The sequence below is a fragment of the Osmerus eperlanus genome, chromosome 7 (assembly GCF_963692335.1).
Source record: "Osmerus eperlanus chromosome 7, fOsmEpe2.1, whole genome shotgun sequence".
Lineage (NCBI taxonomy): Eukaryota > Metazoa > Chordata > Actinopteri > Osmeriformes > Osmeridae > Osmerus > Osmerus eperlanus.
The window spans coordinates 16,409,991-16,433,004 of record NC_085024.1 but is presented as its reverse complement, the minus strand read 5'-3'; the positions used below and the strand labels follow the sequence as shown (position 1 = coordinate 16,433,004).

General features: G+C 44.1%; 1 protein-coding gene across 2 annotated transcripts; it reads right to left on the bottom strand.

Moving 5' to 3' along the window:
• Positions 1-518: 518 nt before the first annotated feature.
• col6a4a (collagen, type VI, alpha 4a) lies at positions 519-22,328 on the bottom strand. Of its 2 annotated transcripts, XM_062465227.1 has the most exons (42): positions 22,235-22,328; positions 18,210-18,311; positions 17,391-17,999; positions 16,537-17,139; positions 15,786-16,340; positions 14,639-15,259; positions 13,873-14,433; positions 13,153-13,710; positions 12,476-13,048; positions 11,727-12,299; positions 11,044-11,393; positions 10,777-10,855; positions 10,522-10,667; positions 10,080-10,172; positions 9,729-9,782; positions 9,477-9,548; positions 8,752-8,778; positions 8,581-8,625; positions 8,371-8,424; positions 8,073-8,135; positions 7,546-7,611; positions 7,384-7,437; positions 7,222-7,257; positions 7,015-7,077; positions 6,756-6,818; positions 6,587-6,649; positions 6,349-6,411; positions 6,198-6,248; positions 5,989-6,024; positions 5,824-5,886; positions 5,374-5,436; positions 5,145-5,177; positions 5,003-5,039; positions 4,882-4,893; positions 4,260-4,753; positions 4,050-4,146; positions 3,255-3,911; positions 3,010-3,100; positions 2,746-2,897; positions 2,316-2,486; positions 1,989-2,036; positions 519-1,840 (listed from the first exon to the last, which is right to left on the bottom strand). In XM_062465227.1, the coding sequence occupies exons 2-42, from the start codon at positions 18,283-18,285 to the stop codon at positions 1,665-1,667; spliced, it is 8,301 nt and encodes a 2,766-aa protein (XP_062321211.1). In that variant the 5' UTR covers positions 18,286-18,311; positions 22,235-22,328; the 3' UTR covers positions 519-1,664. The 2 variants fall into 2 exon arrangements, with proteins under 2 accessions (XP_062321211.1, XP_062321212.1); XM_062465228.1 differs by lacking the exon at positions 2,316-2,486.
• Between the last annotated feature and the right edge of the window lie 686 nt (positions 22,329-23,014).

Here is a 23,014-nt window from a genome sequence, read left to right as displayed (position 1 = left end):
TGACAGTGTCCCAAATGGTGCCCTTTCCAAAGAAGACAATTAGATGGTGTGCCCAACAGTCTCCCCTACAATGTGCCAACTAGGGCATGCTTTCCCTGCTCTGCTTCTGATTAATAGCCCGATTAACTAACCGCTCAGCCATCTGACGCCCTAAACTAAATGCATTATGTTAAGTAGATTTGGTAGGCCTACAATTTAAGCATTTAAACGGTCGTAATGGTTTGACAAGTTGTCTCCCTCGCCGTGTTAATTGCGGCAATATTGCCCTTTTTGGGGATAACTCCCCAAAACTCAAAAAAAGTAATTTACGCTGCTGAAAATAACACCACTCTGCTGGTTTACCCTTTGCTTTTGGCAACATAACTCCTCTTTTCGACAATCGCCTGATCTGGGCTGCTTCTGTTCTGTTTATTGAGGTCTACCTTGAATTAGTTGTGGAACGGAACTTTAGTGGAACAGCTTGAGGCTTAAGTCTAAGTTGACGATTACTTAAGCAAGGCTTTTTCGTGTAAGCGCGGCTTTCTTTAGCGACGTTGATGGAATACCCCCCAGGTCTATCCTGCTGGCTGCAAACATCTGCAGGCTGTGCTTATATTTCTTGTGGACTCAGAGCAAAGTCTTTTGAGATGTACCGACAAAAAACACATTCTGCAAACACATTTTTATCATTGCCATTAAACAAGGCTTCTAGTGACAGGGTTTAAAGATGACTGTACAGATACACGGAGTCTGGGTTTATCAATAGCACATTGTTTATTGTACAACTGATGTATCATCTGAGTTCCAGGAAGATATTGTGTGAACATTTTCTGTAGTGTTGTAAATGTGTTTTCTTTTATACAACAGCTATGTTTGATATAAGGGGCTGCCTCTTGGGCTTGATTGCTTAAAGGTGCTTCTCAGTACATGTGAAATGAGTGCAAAGCTCTAAAACTTTGTCGCACTGAAATGTGGAGTTAGACCGTTGAACAGTTTTTCACCCGTTTTCAGCTCAGGTTTTGTTTAGGCGGGGAAAAACCCAACCTATCTACGTCACAGCCACCTATCTACGTCAGATCACAGACGGTTTATATAACCTGCATTCTGTTACCCAGCTGGTACAATGCAAAGACAAAGTAATTAACACATAAAACACTCAAGACTGCAGGTAGGTCTGTTCTGATATCTGCAATTGATTTAGCTAGTTGTTAATGTTGTTGCTAAATTCAATAAATTCGAGGGGGCGGAGCTTCAGCTCCTTCAGGCTCACGCCCCCCCCAGTATCGAGCAGAGAAGACTGATGATTTTCTCATGATTTCAAAGCCTATTTTAACATACTGTGTTTTTTTTTTTCATTTGAATTTGGATGGGTAGTTAACAACACATTCTTCTGTGATGTGATTAACTTAAAACTCATTTTCAGTTCTGCTTTACAGCCACTTTAAGGTCAAATATTTGGAGTAAATATTCCTATAGCAAGCAGCTGCTTAGCCAACACTCGGAGGGGTAATATTTAACAGACAGGCACTTGTCAAAATGTATATCCTTAACAAAATGTATAAAAAATATAAGATTTTAGAAAGGGCCTATGGGTACATATTCAGTGAGAGATCTTGGACAAACCAGAGGAAGGTTTTTGTCTAGTGTGAAGTCTTCACCCAGGGCTGGTTCTGTGGAGCATCATCCTAGTGCTTCCTCCGGAGACACAGGCCCTCACACTCCTCCTGCGTATCGAAGCGGTTGCCGTTTCCTCCACAGCCGCTGAACCAGAAGCGAGAACACTCACTCTGCTGTGTGTCAAAGTACCATTTAACAGTATAGTTCCCACAGGTGCCGACATCCTGGCTGAGGAAACACGAGTCTGTTGGCAGTCATGGACAGAAGAGAGAGAGAGAGAGAGAGAGCAGAGTGAGGGATGTTTAGTGTTTTTGTTCAAACATTATGCAAATTATTATTATTATTTAACTGCCTTGTTAAATACATTTGAAATGAAAGAGTTCAGTTCTTACTCTTGTCCAGCACATCAGACTCCTCTTTCAGTAGCATGGATGTGGGATCTGGAACAGAACAAGTTTTACAATGACGATTACAAGTATTAAGACTGATACATATATAGTTTAGATAAATTATAAACGTAAAGTGTGTGTTTTGCATTTAGGATCAGATACATCTGTGTATAGATATGTCAAAGTGTTTTATTTATCAAGTGCACAGTGTAACATAAGGTAATTCTGATTGTGGCTAAGCTTGTGTTCTCAGCCCTGATAAGAACCACACATTCCCTCTTAACACCTACTATATGGTGTTGATATTTGACTGGAGGACACGTAACTTACTGTGGGAGTTGCAGGCCTGGAAACATTCGCTTTCCGTACTAAAGCGATTGTCATTGCCATGGCAGCCGCCATACCAGAACGGTGAGCATGCATGGATGGCTTTATTAAAGTACCAATACTGGACGTAGTCCCTGCAATGGGAGCCCCTGTCCACATCCAACAGACAGTGTACTGAAAGCAGAACAGGCAGGTTTACTACTAGAGTACCTAAAGCAGTCCTTCAGGCGGTCATGCAACAGGCAGTGCAAGGGCCTACTCATGCAATATCTGAAAAGTGGAGGAATAAAGACATGCCTTCAGCCATGCGGTACCTGATAACTCTGTTGTAACACAGAGGACTAGGACTACCATCCAGTTACTGCTATTCCAATTCAAGTTCACTTTGATGGACTAAAATGGTGGTCTGAACCACGAACTGTGGGAATCACACCATTGAGCTTTGGTCGTGAGGACAGTTCTTCTCCATCCCCCCTGGAATGGCTCTCCAAGATTTCCACCTGAGTTGTTTCTGGTTTAGACAGGTAGTCATACTGACTCTGGACCTCCACTTCCTCCTCCAGCTCCTCCTCCACCTCTGGTTCGCTGAGGAACAGCGAGTAAAAATTCCAACGTGCTGGTGTCAGTGGGGTTTGCTGTCCAACTAGTTAAACACTCTGTACGTCATGTGGATTTGAGTATATTGGGAGTTGCCTACCTGTATACAAATATAGTCTGCCCCTGCCCCTGTCCCTCAAGCTGTGCACACTTCTGTCTCAGAGACGAAGGAGGGTAGGTGTTCATGCCTCCTACAAATGAGAAGAAAAGGACATGTCCGAAGCTAAAACACATTGAAGTCCACAGACCACCAAACACTTCTCAATCAGACATCACACCTACGATCACTTGTATGTATGTTGTAAGTGGATATGAGTCGAGTAGGTAAGGGTCATGCTTTCGTACCGTTGAGCACGGCCAGGAAGGCTCTGAAGAAGCGCTGGGCGTATTCCTGGTCATCCTCCCTGAGCTGGCCCAGATGAAGCAGGTGCTGCTCCAGGGGGGTGCTGGCCAGCTGCTCCACCTCCGTGCGGTTGTAATAGCTGCCCACCGTGACCACAAACAGCGCCACTCCCTGACACTTGGCCTGCTCGGAAACGTAGTGCAGCTTGGCCCGATCCCGGTCAAGCGTCTTGTCCCCTACTATGGCCAGGACCACCCTCCTGGTCCGGGGACGGGGGGCCTTGAGCAGCACCTCCCTGAGGGTGAACTCCAGGGTCTGGCCAAGGGCCAGGGACCCTCCCTGCTGTCGAAGGCCTTGGAGAACGTGTTGCTTCATGGCTCTGTGGTCCTTGTACTTCTGGAAGCAAAACTCCAGCTTGGCGGCCTGAGCAGCGCCCTGCTGGACGAGGGCCACCCTGGCCTGCCGATTCCCCTGGCCGGGCTGGGGGCTCACTGCCAGCTGCTCCACCACCCTGCCCAGCAGCTGCTGCATGCCAGAGAACTGGTCCGCCTGGACCTCCCTGGAGCTGTCCACCAGCAGGGCCAAGTCCACATCCACCTGCTGGATCAGAGGGGCCTTCGTGATGTAGGAGCAGGTGCTTTGTACGGTCCTACAGGGGTCTGGGGAAAAAGAGGAACACACTGCATCACACTGTGGAAACGTCTTGGTAAGTCCTCAACAGTAGTTGAAACAGTGAGGGGCTGAGGTAAGATTAGCTGATGGAAGTCAGGTGAGAGGAATGGTAGAAGATGTTCTACCATAGCAGATGACACATTCCATGATATTCTTCAGCCCCTCCTCCAGGTTCTGGTCGTCCCGCAGCACCACCAGGGTGGAGCGCCGTGTTTCATCAGCCTGTTTGCCCAACACAACAACAAAAGCACTTAAAGATATTGTTCCATTTCACTGTGAGCTGCTACTGGGTCACATCAGCTTTATTAGCTCAATTCAGTGTCTCCATTTATTACCTTAAAAGCCTGGAGAACATTTGGTGAACTCTTAAGTGTGATGACCGCTGGGATGATGTTCAGGGCATTAAACTCCATTGTTGCAGTAACGATGGCAGAGGAGTCTTGGGAAGGTCCGTTGGAGAAGAAGATGGCTACCTTCCTCATCCTCATCCCCTTCCGAGTGCGTTTGAAGACGTTGTGTGCCACGTAGCGCATGGCGGCGCCCAGGTTGCGTTTGTTGGCCGTCTGGACCAGCGGGATGCCCTGCACCGCCTCCAGCAGCTGGCTCTTGCGCCGGTAGTCCTGGAAACGGATCAGGTACTCTGTGTAGGCGCTGTAGGCTACCACGGCAACACGAGCACCAGTCGGACAGTTGCTCTCAGCGATGTTGATGTTGTTCAAGAGGGAGACGAGAGCGGAGCGCATTCTCTCGAAGGCGGGAAGTTCAACGTCGTCAGACATGTCCAGGGCAAACACCAGCTCTGTGGGGTAGGCTGGGCACCCCGAACAACCTGATAAGAAGAGAGGGAAAGAGGGAGGGAGAAAGAGTTAAGAAGGAAGAGAGTTTGGGAGTTTTTACGCTGTCATTTGTTATTAGATGTGTAGGGGTGTATGGGAGAGAAATACAAGTGACACATACCTTGGGAGCACGCTGTTCAGATAAGAGATCAAATAAAAATGTATTTAGAGACAGACAAGGCCCTTCTGTCAATGACAAACATATTTACTTCTTCCTCTAATACATCACTAGTTCTACTTACCACAGTTGTCACGGATGTAGGTAATCAGCTGGCATTCCTGGAAAAACAAAACTCAACTGAATCTCTCAAAAGTAAATGTTCAAAGAGTATTCTGACATTTATTTATGATATATTTCTATTGAACACACAGGAATATACTTACATCGGGTCTCTCACCAGGAGACCCTCTAGGACCCTGTGAAGAGAACAGCGATAACACAAGGTCATAATAAGGAAAATATAAAATGTACAAAAACATAACATATAAGTATACATTTATCAATATCTAAATATAAACGGAACAACAAACAACATGAATGTGGATTTCTGCTTAGATCCCTGTTTTCATGGACCCCCATCTTCATGAAGCAGATGACCGGCGGCATACTAACCCTGTGTCCCGCTAGTCCTGGGTCTCCGGGCTGTCCTGTTTCTCCTGTTCCGCCAGCGTTCCCCTGGAGACCAGACAGTCAGATATTATCTACACATCATTCATGTATGGCAGGCTCTGTGGGACAAACTGTGCTGCTTATTTGAGTGTGAATGTTAAACACTGATGTATGTGTATGCACGTGTATATGTCCAATTAACAACATAACTATACAACTACACGTCTGTCTAACTGTGTCTTTAAGACATTTACAATGTATTAGTAATTACATTGTATTAATTTAGTATTCTATATGCTTTTTACAAATAGGGCATGTGTAAAGTGCAGAAAAGGATCAATGATTAAAAATGCACAGTTCTAACAGTATTTAGGTGGACACTTTTGGTGCCTTTTAGCCAACTAAATAAGTAGTTTGTGTGTCTGTGTGTTTGTGTGTGTGTGTGACACCCACCCCCCTGCCATGGTTGCCTTTGGGGCCTGGTCCTCCTGGTGGTCCAGTAAAACCACCTTCACCCTGAAACCACAAAGAAAAAACAGAAGACAAGGTATTCCAGCTCCATTTCTTCACACCTGCTTTTGCTTCAGAACCGGCGTGAGAACCCAAGGAGTTACTGACCTGCAGCCCGGGGTAGCCAGGGAAACCAGGTTCACCCTAGGAAGTAAACACAGTCCACTCTTTGTGATCATCCTCAATCAGGGTCTGACTTTATCATAGTAAACACAGTCCACTCTGTGATCATCCTCAATCATGGTCTGTCTTTATCATAGTCTGTCTTAATGAATGTGATCCAGACCCATATATCCAGGTGAAAGACAGTATCTTACCTTCAGACCCTTGTCTCCTGATGGACCGTAACCATCTTTTCCATCCAGACCCTGGTGTAAAGCAGAGAGGTCACATGACCCACACATGTAAACACACCTAGACAAACATAACACACCCACCCCCTACACACGCACAGACACACACACTGACCGGCATCCCTCTGGGACCCAGAGGTCCTGTGTCGCCCTTCACTCCAAGGTCTCCTGGCTCACCCTGCATGGATGTAACACAAACTTTTAATGATAAGGTATTACATTGTGAGTGTGGCTTTCATACAAACTACATTAAATAGTAGCTAAATGAGGCAGGACTACGAACAGAAGGAAGACTACAGAGAGAAGGAGGACTACAGAGAGAAGAAGAACTGCTGACAGAAGAAGTCCCCAACCTTTCTTCCATTTCGACCTGGACGTCCAACTGATCCTTTCCTGCCCCCTATGCCAGGTGTACCCTGGAACACAGGATAGGTTAGGGTAAGAGTTAACACCAACCCACTCGGACAGTGTCTGCCTCATTGAGTGGTACTTAGGAGATGGTAGGTTGTGAACAGAACCCACCTGTGATCCAGGTAGTCCTGTGGTACCTTCGGGTCCGTTCTCGCCTTGTTCTCCTCCTACACCCTGAGCAGATAAGGGATATGGGAGAATTTTTTAACTGCTAATGTCTTGACAGTTTCCTGGCAATCCTCCTAATTTATCTAGATTAATCTTTAATGCACCGTGCAAACATACATTCCAACAAGATTAAGGTGGGGTTGCATGCATGAGAAATCAAACCTATCTCTTTGTCAAGCCACATCCTTGCTGAGGTACCTACCTCTGATCCAGAGGGACCCTGGTTTCCAGAGAGTCCAGCAGCACCTGGAGATCCATTTAGTCCCTGGAAGACAACAAACACACAAACATAATGTGCGTGTGATGCAAATGGAACTGATTATGCACACGCACCTGTCCACAACGTTGCGATCTCAGCCTCACACACACATGGATTTTGATAGCACCGTATATATTTATGCGAGTGTACCTTGACTCCAGGTGGACCTCTCCTACCCTGTGGGCCCTGTAAGAAGAATCAACACACAGTGCTGTTAACAATGCAGGCTGTTCTACCCACTAATGTATGTTGCTGTCTGGGACCTGAGCCTGTAGCTGGGTATGTAGCACAAGTTCAATCCAAAGATCTCACAGGGTTTCCATCGATTCCATCCCCTCCCGGAACCCCATCCTCTCCTGCATCTCCCTGCATGGCAGAACAAAACAAAACATGTTTTATGTGTGTATGTGTACTGACTGGCAAGTACACATTTACACATGCATCCCAAAGTCATCATCATTGTGCATTCTTTACCGGCAAGCCTGAGTTCCCGAACTGGCCTGGCGGTCCACGCTCTGTGTTGCTGCTTCCAGGCTCCCCCTAAAACCACACAAAAATAGAAGATAAAACAATGAAGCCCTCTCTTCCTGTGACTCTTCTGCTTCTAAAGAAATGAAGAACAGCGGGTCTGTGTGAGCATCCAATGCCAATAATAACATTTGCTGACATCCCTGTTGAGGTCCCTCACATTTGACATGTTACAGTTGCAGCATGAATTCGTAGGATCCCTTCTTCAACTCTGCAACTAGAGAGGAGGAACACATAACTGCATATTTTCTACTGAAATAAATATTCAGCTTGTGATAAGGGATGACATTTGCAGAAGGAATGCGTTCCCCGAAATGCACCACGAGCTGTCAGTAACCACATACTTATCAGTGGGAGGACTGAGACTGAGACATAGGGACTGAAACTAAAAACCGCATATCGACAGTTTGTCAACATCATTCGTTTTTCATATGAGTTGTGCGTTGGTCTTTTGTAGGTTCTTTTCTACTTACAGGATCTCCTCTCAGCCCATGCTGGCCCTTGATCCCTGGCTCTCCCCTAATGCCCCTGGAACCCTGCAGAGGAGAAGCAGACAGGAAGCACCAGTTGGACATTGACACAAGTTGAGATAAAGGGAAGCATAACATGTACATAAGGTACAATTTCATTAATCAACTAGGAATGTTTTCAAAAGGGGTACATTCAAGATTAAATAAGAGAGTTGCACATGCATGAAATGAAGAGTAAAAGTGTGGTAAAAAAGTGTGTAAAATGGTAGAACGGTTTGATAGAAAAGGAAATGACAATTACCGGGTTGCCAAAGTCTCCTCTCTCCCCAGGGCCTCCAGCCAATCCTGTCACACCCTGCAAACACGCACCAGAACAGTCTCAGGAAACTAAAAACGTGTCAATCAAGCATTGATATGTGATCATTTGATCCCTCTCAATCAAACAAAAAGTGCTCAGTAGCCTGAAATCTATGTGTCCTCATGAACTACATGCTGAACAGAGGAAGGCTACCTGTTCTCCATTAATGCCATCCAGCCCATGCTCTCCGTCATCCCCCTGTCAGATTCACAAGAACAATCCAAAAGCAACACAGAAATATATGAACTACAGAACACAGACATGTTTCTTGAAGAGCCGGAATTTTGTTTTTGATGTTGCTTGTCAGAAGACCAGCTCACTCACCTTGTTGCCTCTGTGACCTCGGTAGCCCTGTCAATGAGACAGCCATGTATGAGATACCTGCTTACAACTGGTCTCTACTGTGAAAGACATTTTGGGCCTATGTACAATGAATGTGTTTTAGGATAAGTTTACAGTTGGTTAAGAAGCTTGATACAATGTATGTTGATTAAACTCCATTTGGTAGAGATGCCACCTTTAGTTTTATGACACCTAACTAGGAGACGTGAAGTCTAAGAGACGGGAAGTCTGGGTGACCTGAGAGAGTTCTTGTCACCTGGGGGGAAGAGACAGTTGGTCTGAAGACAATGTGGATTCTACTGTATTGTTCTAAGGATTTAACCAATGACAGAAGAGATTTGGTATAGCTGCATGTCTGTAGGATGGACCAATGACTTTTGAGAACTGTCGTATCTATAAAATGGTCTGTTGAAGAATGTTCTGGGGGGTTCAGGGCCATCAGCTGGGTAGTGCTGGTGGGCTGGATTCTCCCGGTTCCATTCTAGAATGCTAGATGGAGCTGTATAGAATTGTCTTTGTGTTATTGTCTTATGTTTGTGTGTCGATGATGTTATGTTGATAACGTTATTATGTTCAAATCTACGTCAAATAAACATTAACTCTGTACTTCACCCGACTTCAGCTTAAACGATTGATTCTCTCAAAAACTTCCACGACACTACTGACTTTGCGTGTGACTACTGCAGAACAAGACGTGTCTAACTTACCTTTACGCCTCGAGTACCAGGACAACCCTGCAGACCTTGAGGTCCAGTTGGACCTGGTGGTCCTCTCTCACCCTGGGGAAAAACACACCAGATAATCCTAGGTCAAAGGTCACCAGCCTGTGGTGGTGAGGGTTTGGTGTTGTCGGTCAGTAAGACATTCTTGTTTTTTTGTACGCTTTTTCAATACTAAAACCAACTAAAGCAATGGTCCAATCAAGTAGTGTCCTTAGTTTTTTTTAAATAAACACTTACAATCCCTCCCTCCTCCCCAGGGAAGCCTGGGTGGCCCTTCAGCCCTGGAAGACCCTGATGAGGAGAGATGAAGACCAGAATAACATGAGCTCATCAGGTTGTGACAAACATAACAGGCATCATCAACTGCAGTCATTTTTGATCAGAACCAGAACTTTCCTGTGACCTCCAGGGGATTCTTAATGACTAACCGGTTCAGTCTTCAGTTTGACATCCTTGAGTTGTATACATTAGGTGAAGTAAAGTTGTGCCACATTTCCTTACACCTAATGTATATTTGACTACATTTTCAATCAATCTCATAATTTTACTTAACTTCTGTCATTATATATATTTACTCTTTCTACTCACCTTTTCCCCAGGTGAACCCGGTAAACCACGGATCCCCTCGTGACCGGAGCACTTACACGCCACGTTGCAGCACTCTCTCTCAGCTACTGTGTCCTGGGCAGATATAGACATATGGATCATGTGTCAATGCTGTTCTATTCTATTTGTCTGCATATCTAATCTCCTACGTCCTAGAAGCCTACATCTTTGGTTGACCCTTTTCCTGCCAGACAAGTCAAGACAAGAACCAGGCTCAGCAAAAACATCAAGGCTTATTTCGCTTGACACCCTGACATTCAACATTCCTAAATTTTCATTTGTGAACAGAGCATTCTCTCAGCGTAACTCCTAGAGAATGCAATCAGATCGATCACAACTAAACTAAGTATGCTCCAGGACTAGGAGTAATCCCTCAGGTAGAGATGTCTAGGAATATCCTAGAAAACAGGCATGAGTTACTTACTATTTGTTGGTGCATGGTACTGCCCACACTCTGCATGCCAATATTGAGAGGCTGCTTGTAGCCAAACCCTCTCCCAAACTCCACCATCTGGAGGTGCTGGGCATTCTGGACCCCCTCTAAGGCCACAGTCAGTAGAGCCTGGACACCTGCCCCAGAGGAGGGGTGGAAGACAAGTCTCTTTACTGAGCCAAAGGTTCGGCATGAAGTATATACTAGATAGTACAGTAACTGAGTAAAAATATGATGCTTCCTTACCAGAACGACGCAACTGTTCTGACTCTCTCTCCATGTCCTCAACGTTTTCATCAAGTCCATCAGAAAAGACTACAAGCACCTGATGGGCAGGTTAGGTCGGAGAATATGATCAGTTATCAGGCTAGGTTTGGCAGAACTGGATGGGACTATAAGTATTAACAATGAAGAACAATCTCAAGCATGCACTAAGAGGTGAAAAGGGTGACAAATATGCAAGTCTGGGAGTATGCAAAAACGGTACAACAGCTTTGCAGTTTAGTGTCCCACCTTCACGCCAGCCCTTGACTGTTTCTGGAACTTCTCCTTGAAAGAGGCCAGCAGAGCGCGATTAAAGCGAATGGTCTGGGGTATCTGCAGGGCCTTGATCTTCTTTATCACATCCTCATTGTACGGCTCAAAGGAGAAGTCATGCAGAAGTTGTCCATCATCAGCCACCACCCGGTATCCAATGTTGACCGTGACCCTGTCCTTCCTGACGCAGCACAGGCCCTTCAGGTTGGACATGTAGAGGACTATCTCCTGGAGATAGCTCTGCAGCTTGGACTGGCCTTCCATGAGCAGTATCGACCCGCTCCTGTGAGAAATATCGAAGCCAACGGCGACATCTATAATGCAGCCTGGAGGAAGAAGACATGCAATACATTTGAGCTGCCTTTCTCTCAAAATTGATTAGTAATGGTTTGAGAAAATGCACAGATAATAGTAGAGAAAGAGAGAGAAATAAAAGGATATATTTCTCCTTCTCCACTGGGAGTCAGGTGGCTGAGCGGTTAGGGATTCAGGCTAGTAATCAGAAGGTTGCTGGTTCGATTCCCAGATGTGAAAAATGAAGTTGTGTCCTTGGGCAAGGCACTTCACCCAACTTGCCTCGGGGGAATGTCCCTGTACTTACTGTAAGTCTCTCTGGATAAGAGCGTCTGCTAAATGTAAATATTGGAATTTGGATTTACCTGTCTCTTCTTTGCGTTCGTCACATATAGTGTCCACCACCTTGGTCTTGATCTTGGCCAGAGAGGAAAAGTCCTGCACAGTGAAAACCCTGTCAACAGATCCTGCAATCTGCTGCAGCTCTAGATTATTAACCCTCCCGATACCAATGACAAACAACTCTATCTTCAAATCCCTAAGGAATTTTGCTTCTGCAACCACATCATCTCTAGAGTCTCCGTCCGTGATCACCACCAGGTTCTGGGAGACCCCTGACTGGATGCGACTCCCTGCTGCTGCTTCAAAGAAACTTTTGGTGAAATTAAGGGCCTTTCCAATAAAAGTTCCTTCAGCAAGTTGTTCAATAGCTTTGATGCGGTCTCTTATGCCTTCTATAGTGTAGAACTCATTGAGGTAGAACTCCTTTTTAGGATTCGAGCTGAACTGGGCAACTCCTGCTCTAATGTAGTCTTTGCTGATATTGAAACTAGAGATGAGATCTCTTGTGAAGTTTTTCACAAGTGAGAATTCTTTTTTCTGGATGCTGTCTGAGCCGTCTATTAAAACGACCAAGTCAGCCTGCTTCTTCTTACACACTGGGAGAACAGAGAAAGATATGTTAAATATCTACAATTGTAGAAAAACACATAATCTTATAGAATGATCTATTCGTTTGCATACTTTTTTATCAAGTTCAACAACAAAAAAAACCAAAAGATACCTCATTCAAGAAAACAAACGTAAAAACATATATTGTAAGCTTGTACATTACCTGGTTTCGTAGTGTTGCAGAGGACCTGAGAGATATTGGAGTACAGTGATTCGAGAGCCTTAAAGTCATTCACATAAAAGGTCTTGGATTGGTCTTTGCCAGTCATGGTCTCCAGTTCCGTCATGCTGGCTCCCTCCACTCCGATGCCAAACACCTTGACCCCGTTGTCCCTCAGAGCCTTCGATGGCGCTTCTAGATTATCACGGTCCTGAGCTTCGCCGTCTGTGATCACCATCAAAATCTGCGTCACGTCTTTCCTGCCGCCGTGCGCGGCACCAAAGTACTGCAGGGAATAATCCAGAGCCTTGGCTGTGTAGGTATCTCCGCTCGGTGTCTTCAGCTTCCAAATCTGCGAGTGAATCTGTCTTTTTGAGTAGTACGTACTGAGGCTGAATGCATTCTCAGGATTGGTGGAGTACATGATGACACCAAATCGTGTCTGCTTCTCCCCGACAGTGGTTTGGTTGATCATGGACACCATGAAGGTCTGCATGCTGCGGAACTTGCTTGGGGTGATGCTGGAGGAGCGGTCCACTAAGAAGATAATATCTGCAACTTCTGTTTTCTTACACTCTGGATTGTAAGAGAAGAGAGAGTGGAGACTCTTAATACCCCAAAATACAGTTTTTTTTGTTTTTGATGCATTCCTCTCCTAATCATTATGTCACATAACTCACCTTTTTCTGGATCACAGATGGACAACGCTAGTTGCCTCTCCAAGGCTCTGAGCCCATCGAAGTCTGCCACAGAGTAGACCCTCTCTTGTGTTCCACTGATTTCCAAAAGCTGCTTTGTGTTGGCATTGTCAACTCCAATGGCAAAGATCAACACCCCCTTCTCCCTGAGAGCTTTAGCAGGCACCGACACCTCATCCTGGGCTTCACCATCTGTCACAACCAATAGAAACCTTTTTTTGTTCGGGCGACCCCCATTTGAGGGGTCAAAGTACTGTGAGATTTCAGAAATCGATTTTCCTGTGAGCGTGCCTCCCCCCATCTGCTGCATGGAGTCTATGGCCTTCTCTATACTAGGTTTGTCATACAGTTTGTTCAGAGGGAACTCCAACTTTGAATTGCTGCTGAACTGCGTCACGCCAACGTGCACTTTGTCTGGACCGACGACAGACCGCCTCACCAAGGATTTCATGAATTCTTTCATTTTCAGGAAGTCCTGTGGGATTATGCTGGTTGAGCTGTCTATCATGAAGAGCAGGTCAGCTGCTGCACCTTTACACGCTATGGAGAGAGAACAGAAGTGTGAATCATGTTTAATACAGCTCATCTTGCAATCAACCATGTGGCTAATTTTGCAATTGATCCTTAGCTCTATAAAACGTAATATACTTCCTGTCTGATGATACAAACAGTAAACACTTTTCTACAGACAGGGTCACGTACTGTCCTCGGCGCAGATATCTGTGATGATCTCGTCCTTGATTGACTTCAGAGCATCAAAGTTGTTGACAAAGAACTTCCTCTCAGGTGAACCTGCAATCTCCAGCAGCTCAGTCTGGTTGGCTTCTTTCACCCCAATGGCGTAGATTTGAATCTTCTCGTTCCTCAGAAGCTGTGCTGGTTCCTTCACCTTGTCTGCAGACTTCCCATCTGTGATAACAATAAGGTACTCTGGGACTTTGGCTCCCCGTGTGACTTCTGCTTCTTTGAAGAACGTGTTCATAAAACTCAAAGCCAGACCAGTATTAGTTCCACCTCCCCTTTGGATAATACGCTCAGCTGCAGCCTCTAATGTTTTGCCGTCTTTGTAGGTTGTCAAATCAAATTCCAGTTCAGGGTTGTCTGAATACTTGACCACACCTACTCGGACATGCTGCGGGCCGATGCGCAATGTGTGTACAAACTCAATGATGAATTTTTTCATGTCCTGGAAGTCTTGTGGGGTGATGCTTCCGGAATGGTCAATCAGGAAGAAGATGTCAGCCTCCTCTGTCTGCTTACAGCCTGAATAAGGAACAAAAGTGTGTCAATTTGCTGGATTTTATTTTTTGTTGATCTGAGGCAAAATAATACTAATAATAAACTGCAATTTCAATTAACAGGTTTGAGTTAATAAAACCAATGCAAATCCCTAGCCGTGATTTCACCTGATGTTCTCTAAAAACATTTGCTGTAATGTTATCTCACAAATAAGTTAAACTCTGCTAACCTGTTTTGATGCTGTATTTCCTGGCACTGACAGAGACTGCTGAGCGAAGAATGTTGTAGCAAAGGCTCTTCCTCAGGGTCCTCTCCAGGCTCCCCAGCTTGGCAAAGCTGTCCACGTTGAACATGTGAGATTTAGGAGGATGTGAAGCTATCGCCAACAGCTCTTCGATGTTGGCATTTTTTACTCCCACGGCATAGACGGTGACGCCAGCTCTGCGAAGGGCGGTAGCTGCAGGGCTCACTTTGTCCTGAGACTCACCATCAGTTATGACCACAGCCACCTGCTGGATACCAAGGCCAAACCTGCTTCCCTTATCCTTAACAAAAACATTCTCTTTGGCAAACTTCAGAGCAGCACCCGTGAGGGTACCACCCCCACGCTGGGGGAGGATCTTGATAAACTCCAGAATTTCATCCTTATTGTCAAAAGAGTTGAGGTAGACGTGGGCTGTAGCCTTGTCACTGTAGAGGACAATGCCCACCCTCACTTGATTCAAACCCACGTCCAAGCCTTTCACAATCTTGTGCAGGAAGCTGCGAATCAGATTGAAGTCTTCCGGTGAAATGCTACCAGACTCATCAACAATAAAAACGATGTCCGCAAATTTGGCTGCCGCACAATCTGTAACAAACAAACATCAGTAAGGGTCTCAGTCTTGAATAAGCTTTCATCTCTTTCTACATATTTTTTCAATACCGAGCACCATTAGTTAATTTAATAGTAAACACATTTTTAAAAGTAATTTATCAAAACTATTTTAAAACCTGTAATGCTCAACTTGCTGTTAAAGTATAACTAAACTCACACATTTCCACTTAGTCTCACCCCTTCATATTCTTAAAAATGCTGAAAAGTGGAGTGGAGTTTTTTTCATTAAAATGCTTGTTGGGATTTTCTCAGATGCTTGAAATAATACAAGACAATTATCATACACAACCCCTTAAAAAGGAACTTGCACGTCACAAATGTCTTGAATGTTTTTTTATCACTAGTGGGAAAATACCCTGGATTTACCACCAAATAATAAAAACATCACCTTTGCAAAGATTTGAAGGATTCAAGATCAGGATTGGGGAGAACCAATGCGTGACCATAAGGTCAGACAAAAAAATAGGTTTTGTAGTTAAGTTATGCTTTAGACCCTCACCTGCACTCATTACGATCTCCTCCTCCGTCTCCAAGAGATTCCTCAGAGTAGGTACAATGTTGGTGTCCTGGGACATGTACACATGTTGTGCTAAGGACTTCAACTCTGTGACTGATTTTGGATCAGTAGCAACAGCCACCACAGACACCCCTTCAGCTCTGACCAGACGTGACGCTCCAATCACTGGGTCATTCGAAAGCCCCCCTGTCAACACAACAAGAAACTGACGATAGCCTTGGTTGGCGCGGCCCCCGGCTGCTTTGTTAAAGAACTGTGTTCTGGCAAAATCCAACGCGCTTCCCAGATTACGAGGCCCGTTCGGGCGAACCCGGAATCGACGCAGTGCATTTACTGTCTGCTCCTTGGTTTGATGGGCGTTCAGAAGGAACTCTACTTTGGTTGTTTGACCAAACTGTGCCAGACCAATGCGATGCTGTTCTGCGCTCACTTCCATGTTCCCCAGTTTCATCAGTAGATTTCTGACCTGCTGAAAGTCTTTCTGTGCCATGTTGCTATCCACAAGAAAGAAAATGTCCGCAAACTTTGGGACCAGAGCTGATTAAAAGAAAGGAATAGAAGAAGATAAGTCATTATAGGGTGTCATCATCATAAGATCATACATTCGTAAAAATGAGTTTCTGTTTTCAACTAGCTTGTGAAAGCTTTTTACAGTATTATGAGCAATAGAAATATTGCTCACATGACTGTATTTATGTAGACATAACGCACAAACAGAGGTGCTTTCCCTCACCCTGCCTCTGGGTTTCCATGGAGATGCACACAGACTTCAGCATGTCTTCTGACCTCTTCTGAAGCTGCTGGTAGCTTCCAATGCTGTGAAGGAACCACCCATACGGCTTGTTAGCAATGGCCTTAAGCCTATCTGTGTTGGCTGCCCCTACCCCAATGGTGAACACGATGACTCCCTCTCTCCTGAGAACCCGAGCGGGTTCCGCCACATCATCAGATGAATTCCCGTCAGTTATCACCACAGCAATCTGTGGCACACCCTGCTGGGAGCGGCTCCCGGCGGTCTTGGTGAAGTAATTGGTCTGGAGGAAGGTGAGAGCTTTGCCGATGGCTTTGCCTGAAGAGGTGCCTCTCGGCCGGTAGGCGAGATTGTCTACTTTCTCCAGCAGGGATCTCTTATCTACGAGATCTCCCAGCAGGAACTCCTGATGGGGCTCTTCTGCGGTGTACAGCACCAGTCCTACACGGACCTGTTGTTCGCCGATCTCCAGACCTTCTACAAAGGTGCGAAGAAACCCACGGAGCTCCTGGAAGTTGGGGTCACCGATGCTGAAGGAACCGTCCACGAGGAAGACAATGTCGGCTTCGGTGGCTTTGCGACACTCTGGAAACACAGAAGAAGACAGGTTTTTAGCATCATACAGTACCAGTCAATAATTTGGACACATTTTCATGTGTCCAAACTTTTGACTGGTACTGTATATGTGGCTGTTTGTAAGTTTGTAAGAGGATAAGCTGATCTACAAGAGCAATGTATAGTATAGTACAAGAAAGTCCCTCGCATTAGGGGGTCAGTGAAGCCACAGTGCTGGGGTAGCGATTTGTAGTGATCATAGTGGTGTAGTAATCCATTACCCTGGGCCACCTGGGTCAGCTGTCGTTTGGCCTCCTCAACAGTGGTACACAGCACCTGGACGATACTCTGGGAGATTTCCTGCAGCGCGGCGAAATCGGACACACTATACACATGCTGTTCATGGGGCTCAGTGGCAATCTCCCTCAGCTGCTCCTCGTCTGCGTCTTTGATTCCGATAGCATACAACGTGATCCCCTGCCTCTTCAGAGCGAGGGCTTGCGGCTCCACATTGTCCTGCGATTGGCCGTCAGTGATCACCACGGCTATCTGAGGCACATTATTGGCGATCCTACTCCCAGCTTGGTCTACAAAGTGGTTCTGAAGCATGAAGTCCAAACCCAGCCCGGTTTTGGTTCCACCGCCCCTGTATGGCAGTTTGCTGATGTACTGGAGAACATCCTGTTGGGTCTGGTAGGAGTTGAGGAGGAACTCTGTGTGCGGCGTTGTGCTGTACTGGACCAGGCCAATGCGAACATGATCAGGCCCCACCTCAAAGCTGTTGACCAGCGTGTAGAGGAACTGGCGGATCTGCTCAAAGTTTTCTGTTCCTATGCTCCATGAGCCATCAACCAGGAAGACAATGTCAGCCACCGCCTCCTGTGTACAGACTGGGAGGACAACAAAGAGCATCAGCCAAGAAAGATCCCATTTTCCTGTCGAAACCTATTTCATTTTTTGATTTTTCATTCCCTAATCGCACAGTTTGAAAGAAATACAATGGTTCGGAATCCATTCAAAACAATTTGGGGCACGGCTAATTAATTATAGGATTGAGTCTACACCAGAGTACCACAGACTAAACACAAATCCATTCTCACCTCTTTTTTGCGCACCACTGACCAGAATACATCCAGCTGTGATTACGAAGGCCAGCAGACCCCTTGTCCACTCCATGATGGACCCTTTACTAGTCACTTTACCTGGAGAAAACCAGAGAACAGTTGTTAAATACATCAAAGTCATGGTAGACCATATAATTCAACATATCAAAGGGAAACATGGCAAAGGGCACTGAGATACTTTGTTTGAAGTTGTATAACTGACATGCCTTGTAATGTGCCGCATGGCAACACATGTTTTTAATGCCTGAGAAGATTGTAATGGTTTCCACATTGACTCCCCATCCTCTTAGTTACCTGTGGTGCACATGGAGCCTATGGGGGTGAACTATGGAGGATAATCACTCGAGAAGCCACAATGTCTTGGCATGTGAGTAACACAGCCCAACCACATTTTTAATGTGTTGGATTCACAATGTGTGGACTTGCAAAACTTCAGTTGTTGTTTTGACTTATACAGAAAAAATTGCTTCAATTATCTTGCTTCAATAAGAAGTTGCTGGGTTTTGAACACCATCCCTGGCCATCCAAAATTAGGTTTAAGGGAGGTGCTACAACTTACAAGAAAAAAACATGGTTTTGATAAGGGTCTTATCTTTGTTCTACTTTCAATGAAAATCGTATCTGCTCAGGCCTCAGATAAATATAATGACTTCAGGAAACCAAATATAGACTTAAGTGTTAGAATTCTGAATAAAACGATGCCTTTGGGGAGATGTTGAGTTCATTCCCCTTCAGAGGCAGTCTCTGCATCAGACATCTATACTGAGTTGTGTTTGTTATACATGATTCTGAGGTTGTCCAGAGTGTTTAGAGGCCTTGTCAGTAGTTAATCACAAAGCGGGAAGATTGTACTGAGGCCAGCACTTGAAGAAGCAAACTTGTTTCATTAAGGATGTTCAGTAACTAGGTTAAAGATGTTCTTGTGTGATGTTCTTATTGTGGTTTCAGTATTAAATCTAATTTGATTTCTTTGGCCATTTTTAAAAGCCATATCACAGAGGGTTTCACAGATGGCCATAGAACTGCACAGGGTACACCAAAGTAAAAAGGTTGGAGATTTCAGATGAATGGTTCGTCCCGAAGTCCTAACCCAAGCCTGGTTGGCTACTTCTAAGGCAAGCACACCTTATATGGCAACAACAAGGATTGTTTGAGAATTATTCTCTGTCATTCAACCTAAACAACCCAAGACAGTATTAATGCAACAGTGCAATAAACAAGGTCTACCCAATATCTTTCACCCAGCTGAAGTGTTGTTTGGTTTGAATATGATAGTGTTATAATAGGTGTAAAACTTCACATTTATTGTGTTGTTTATAGATCTTTGTAAATTAGTTTGTTCAAATTCTCAAACACACTGGAAAACTCCCAGCACAGGCAGTGCACCATATCGTTAATAGACCAGCAAATATCCAGAGTTTGTGTGATAGTGTGTTTGTGTGTGTGTCTATGTGTGTGTGTCTATGTGTGTATGCGCGTGTTGCATACCATATTCTGTGTGAGGCCCCAAGATTTATCTGAATGCTGTTCAGGAAATGAGGGGGTTGTTCTAATTTGAAACACCTGGACATAATCAAGCATGCCATTTCAAACAAAAGAGTCACTTGAGTGACACTGACTGAAATACTTTACATCCTTTTTATGTTGGTTAGGGTATCTGTATAAAGTCAACCAGATCTGTATATAGACCTCCAAACTCTTGTTTATTTCACCAGTGTTCAGAAAACTCCAGGACTAATAGGTTCCCTGCTACAGATGTGTGTTCTGCACAGAGGAGGCCCCATTGTTTGGCCTGTCCATCATAGAGTCCAATCACAAAGCATAATCACACGCTGCCTTTGAACATGTTCATTCAGGGGTTACTTTTACTGGGGAGAACGTACTTCTAACCCTGATATGTGGTTTGCAACATGAACAAACATAATCTTCTTTATGAACTATTTTGTTTAACGCCAACTAATTTACATTTAATGTACTTTTAGACCACTTGAAATTGAGCAATTAGTTTCACCCTGTCCCTGGATGGTTAGACGCTCCTACTGATTGGTTCCAGCTATCAGGAGGAAATTCGTCATTAGGAAACTCCATGATGAGGGGTCCTAGAAAACAAAACAGGGTTGCATATCTGATACAAAAAATAAGCGTTAAGAATAATGCTGCAGAAAGTGCAAATTCATGAAATCCAAGTTACATGGTTATATAGTTTTCTAACTAGCTATTGGTAATTCTCTATCCCTACAAACCTAATTTGCATAGTCATCACATATTATTTGGCTTTAAAAGGGTCACCAAATACGATGGACATTGTAGTTTTACTCATTGGTGTCTCCAGTCAAATTATTTATAGTTTAAAGTTATTTGCATAAAGTAAAGGTGGTGAAACTGTATATATTCCTGTCAAACAATACAATTATCTGTGTATTTTCAGCTGTCAACAACTCAAATTTTTCAGAAACGTTAAGATGAAACCAAGATGGAGAACACCCAACCCCAACCATATCAACATGAAACCATAAATACTGGACTGAATTAATGGACCTAAAATTCTGCTTGGTTTTTAGACAATAACCTTGAGGCGAATGCTATTGTGTGTTTAAGGGTTGTGTGTGTATGTGTGTGCCTGTATGCATGCATACTTACAAGTGTATCCCTGTAGGCATGCACTGTACGTCCACATGAATGTGTGTGTGGTCCTGTCTGACATGACCCATCCCCTTACAGCTGCAAAGTTTACATGGCCGTACATTGTGCACTGAGTTTCAATTCTAACTCAAATCAAACCTACGCTGAAAAGTCTTCCTGACCTGACAATTACAGCTGATAGTCAACCAGACCTGCATCTGTTATTTTCTTATAAACTGCATTCTGTAGAGAACATCTCGTTAAGCCACAATCTTCAGACAAGGGCCCCTAAAAGCCATGTTCATGAGGCCTACAACTTTCACCCGTGCCAAATTGTCCTCTAAACAGAGTTTTTCACTATAGAAAGGAGGGGGGCCACCAGACTCTCAAATAACCTCTAGTGATGTCATATAGATTGTGTCACTAGGTCTATATGAGCTCAGAATAATACCTCCCTGTAAATTATGTGTACCTCTCAATACTCATCCATGTGTATAATTATGAAGCTAAGGTTGTATCGGTAGAATAAGTACAAAAGTAAGTTTAACACACACATACACACAGAGAGAGGAAAGATATGAGAGAGATGCTCATGTTGTTCATGTTCTGGTCCTACATGTACTAGGATCATAGGCGGAAATCCCGGGGGGGACACGACCCCCCATCCTGGGAAAAATAGATATAAATCACTGCAAACATTTAAAATTTAAATAATATTAATAATATACATTTAACTTATTACAATGTAGGCTGTGTTACAGCAGTAATTTTGGTGTCCCCCTCAGGAATTGCTCTTGAGAAAATTTCATATAATTGTCCCCCCCAAAATTGATAGCAGATTGTCGCCACTGACAAGGATAAGCACAAAAAACACGGAGAGAATCCTGGGGTTATAACATAAAGAGATGCTTAAGATGTTCATTAACGGATTCCAGAGATACTGTGAGGTTCTATATTCATCTTTACGCACCCTTGTCAGCACTGAGCGATATTAGGGTTAGAGTTTGGACAGTAGTTATATACAACTACACAACAATAAACAGTATTACAGTAAACACGAGTATAGAAATTGTCAGGGTCAATTAAGTCGTTTTGGATAATAGCCTACTGTCTGCTATACAAAAATACATAACGAACATGAGTAACTGATACTTAATAAATGAATTAACTCATAGTCTAAATATCTCAGAAACATGTACATAATGCATTTTAGAGCATTGAAAATGGAGACAACAATAAAAGGTTTAGCTCAATTTCAAATCTATACGCTAAAGCAACAGTGTCACTTCGCACAAATCTTTGCAGAAATTGTTAATGCATGAAACGACATGCATTACAAACAAACAAAACTTGGCGATGTAAAAGCACCATAGACAAACCTTAAACGCAAAATCTGGCAGAGAACAAATCCATGCAAAACACTTCTTCACGTAAATTGCGTGCACTTACTGTATTGGGGCTGGTGAGTTATCTGCAGCGCGCAAGCAGAAATGGACCCAAATTATACTGTTCTGCCACTCCTCACACCCCGCCCTAAACCCAGAAACCTGGATGATGTCGGGATCCTTCTTGGGAAATTGGGGAGGTCTAGTTTACAATGAATGTCTGGAGAAATCGTTATATTAGGGAAAGAAAACAATTTCTGCTTCGTATTATATAGTTTACGCCAATCCTAACTGGATCACAGGATCTTACTATGATTCTTAGAGGTGAATTGTTATATTCCCATTGTAATTGCATTTCAGAATGTGAGGGAGAAGCGAAGACATGTGAAAAGGCGCTAGCAGGATTTAAGTTAAGGTTAAAAATATATGGGTGGTGCAAGACACAATGGTTGCACTATCCTGTGATTAAACTACAAATAAACTTTTTTTTCTGTCTCACCACAACACAGAAACCTTGAAATACTATTGGAAAATCATGTTGGATTTTTGTTTGTTTATTGCTTACATTAGAGATATGTGGAATCTCTGAGTGCACCCTTGTACTTTCGTTTCCACCTTTATGGTCTTGTCAGATGTCTGTGGATTTTCTGAGATGGACTTGCTTTGCAGATAAATAATCTGCTGAGAGATAGATAGCGTATTTAGCTGAGTTGATGTGTGCTGGGATGAATGCTGTATGCATGTAGATGCATGTTAGGCTCATCACTCATCACT

Coding starts and splice junctions, on each gene's coding strand:
- col6a4a (XM_062465227.1), bottom strand. CDS start 18,285: ATGGAGTGGACAAGGGGTCTGCTGGCCTTCGTAATCACAGCTGGATGT. Junction 7,612..8,072: donor ATGGGCTGAGAGGAGATCCT/GTAAGTAGAAAA, acceptor GTGTGGTTTTAG/GGGGAGCCTGGAAGCAGCAA. Junction 6,249..6,348: donor TGGGTCCCAGAGGGATGCCG/GTCAGTGTGTGT, acceptor GCTTTACACCAG/GGTCTGGATGGAAAAGATGG.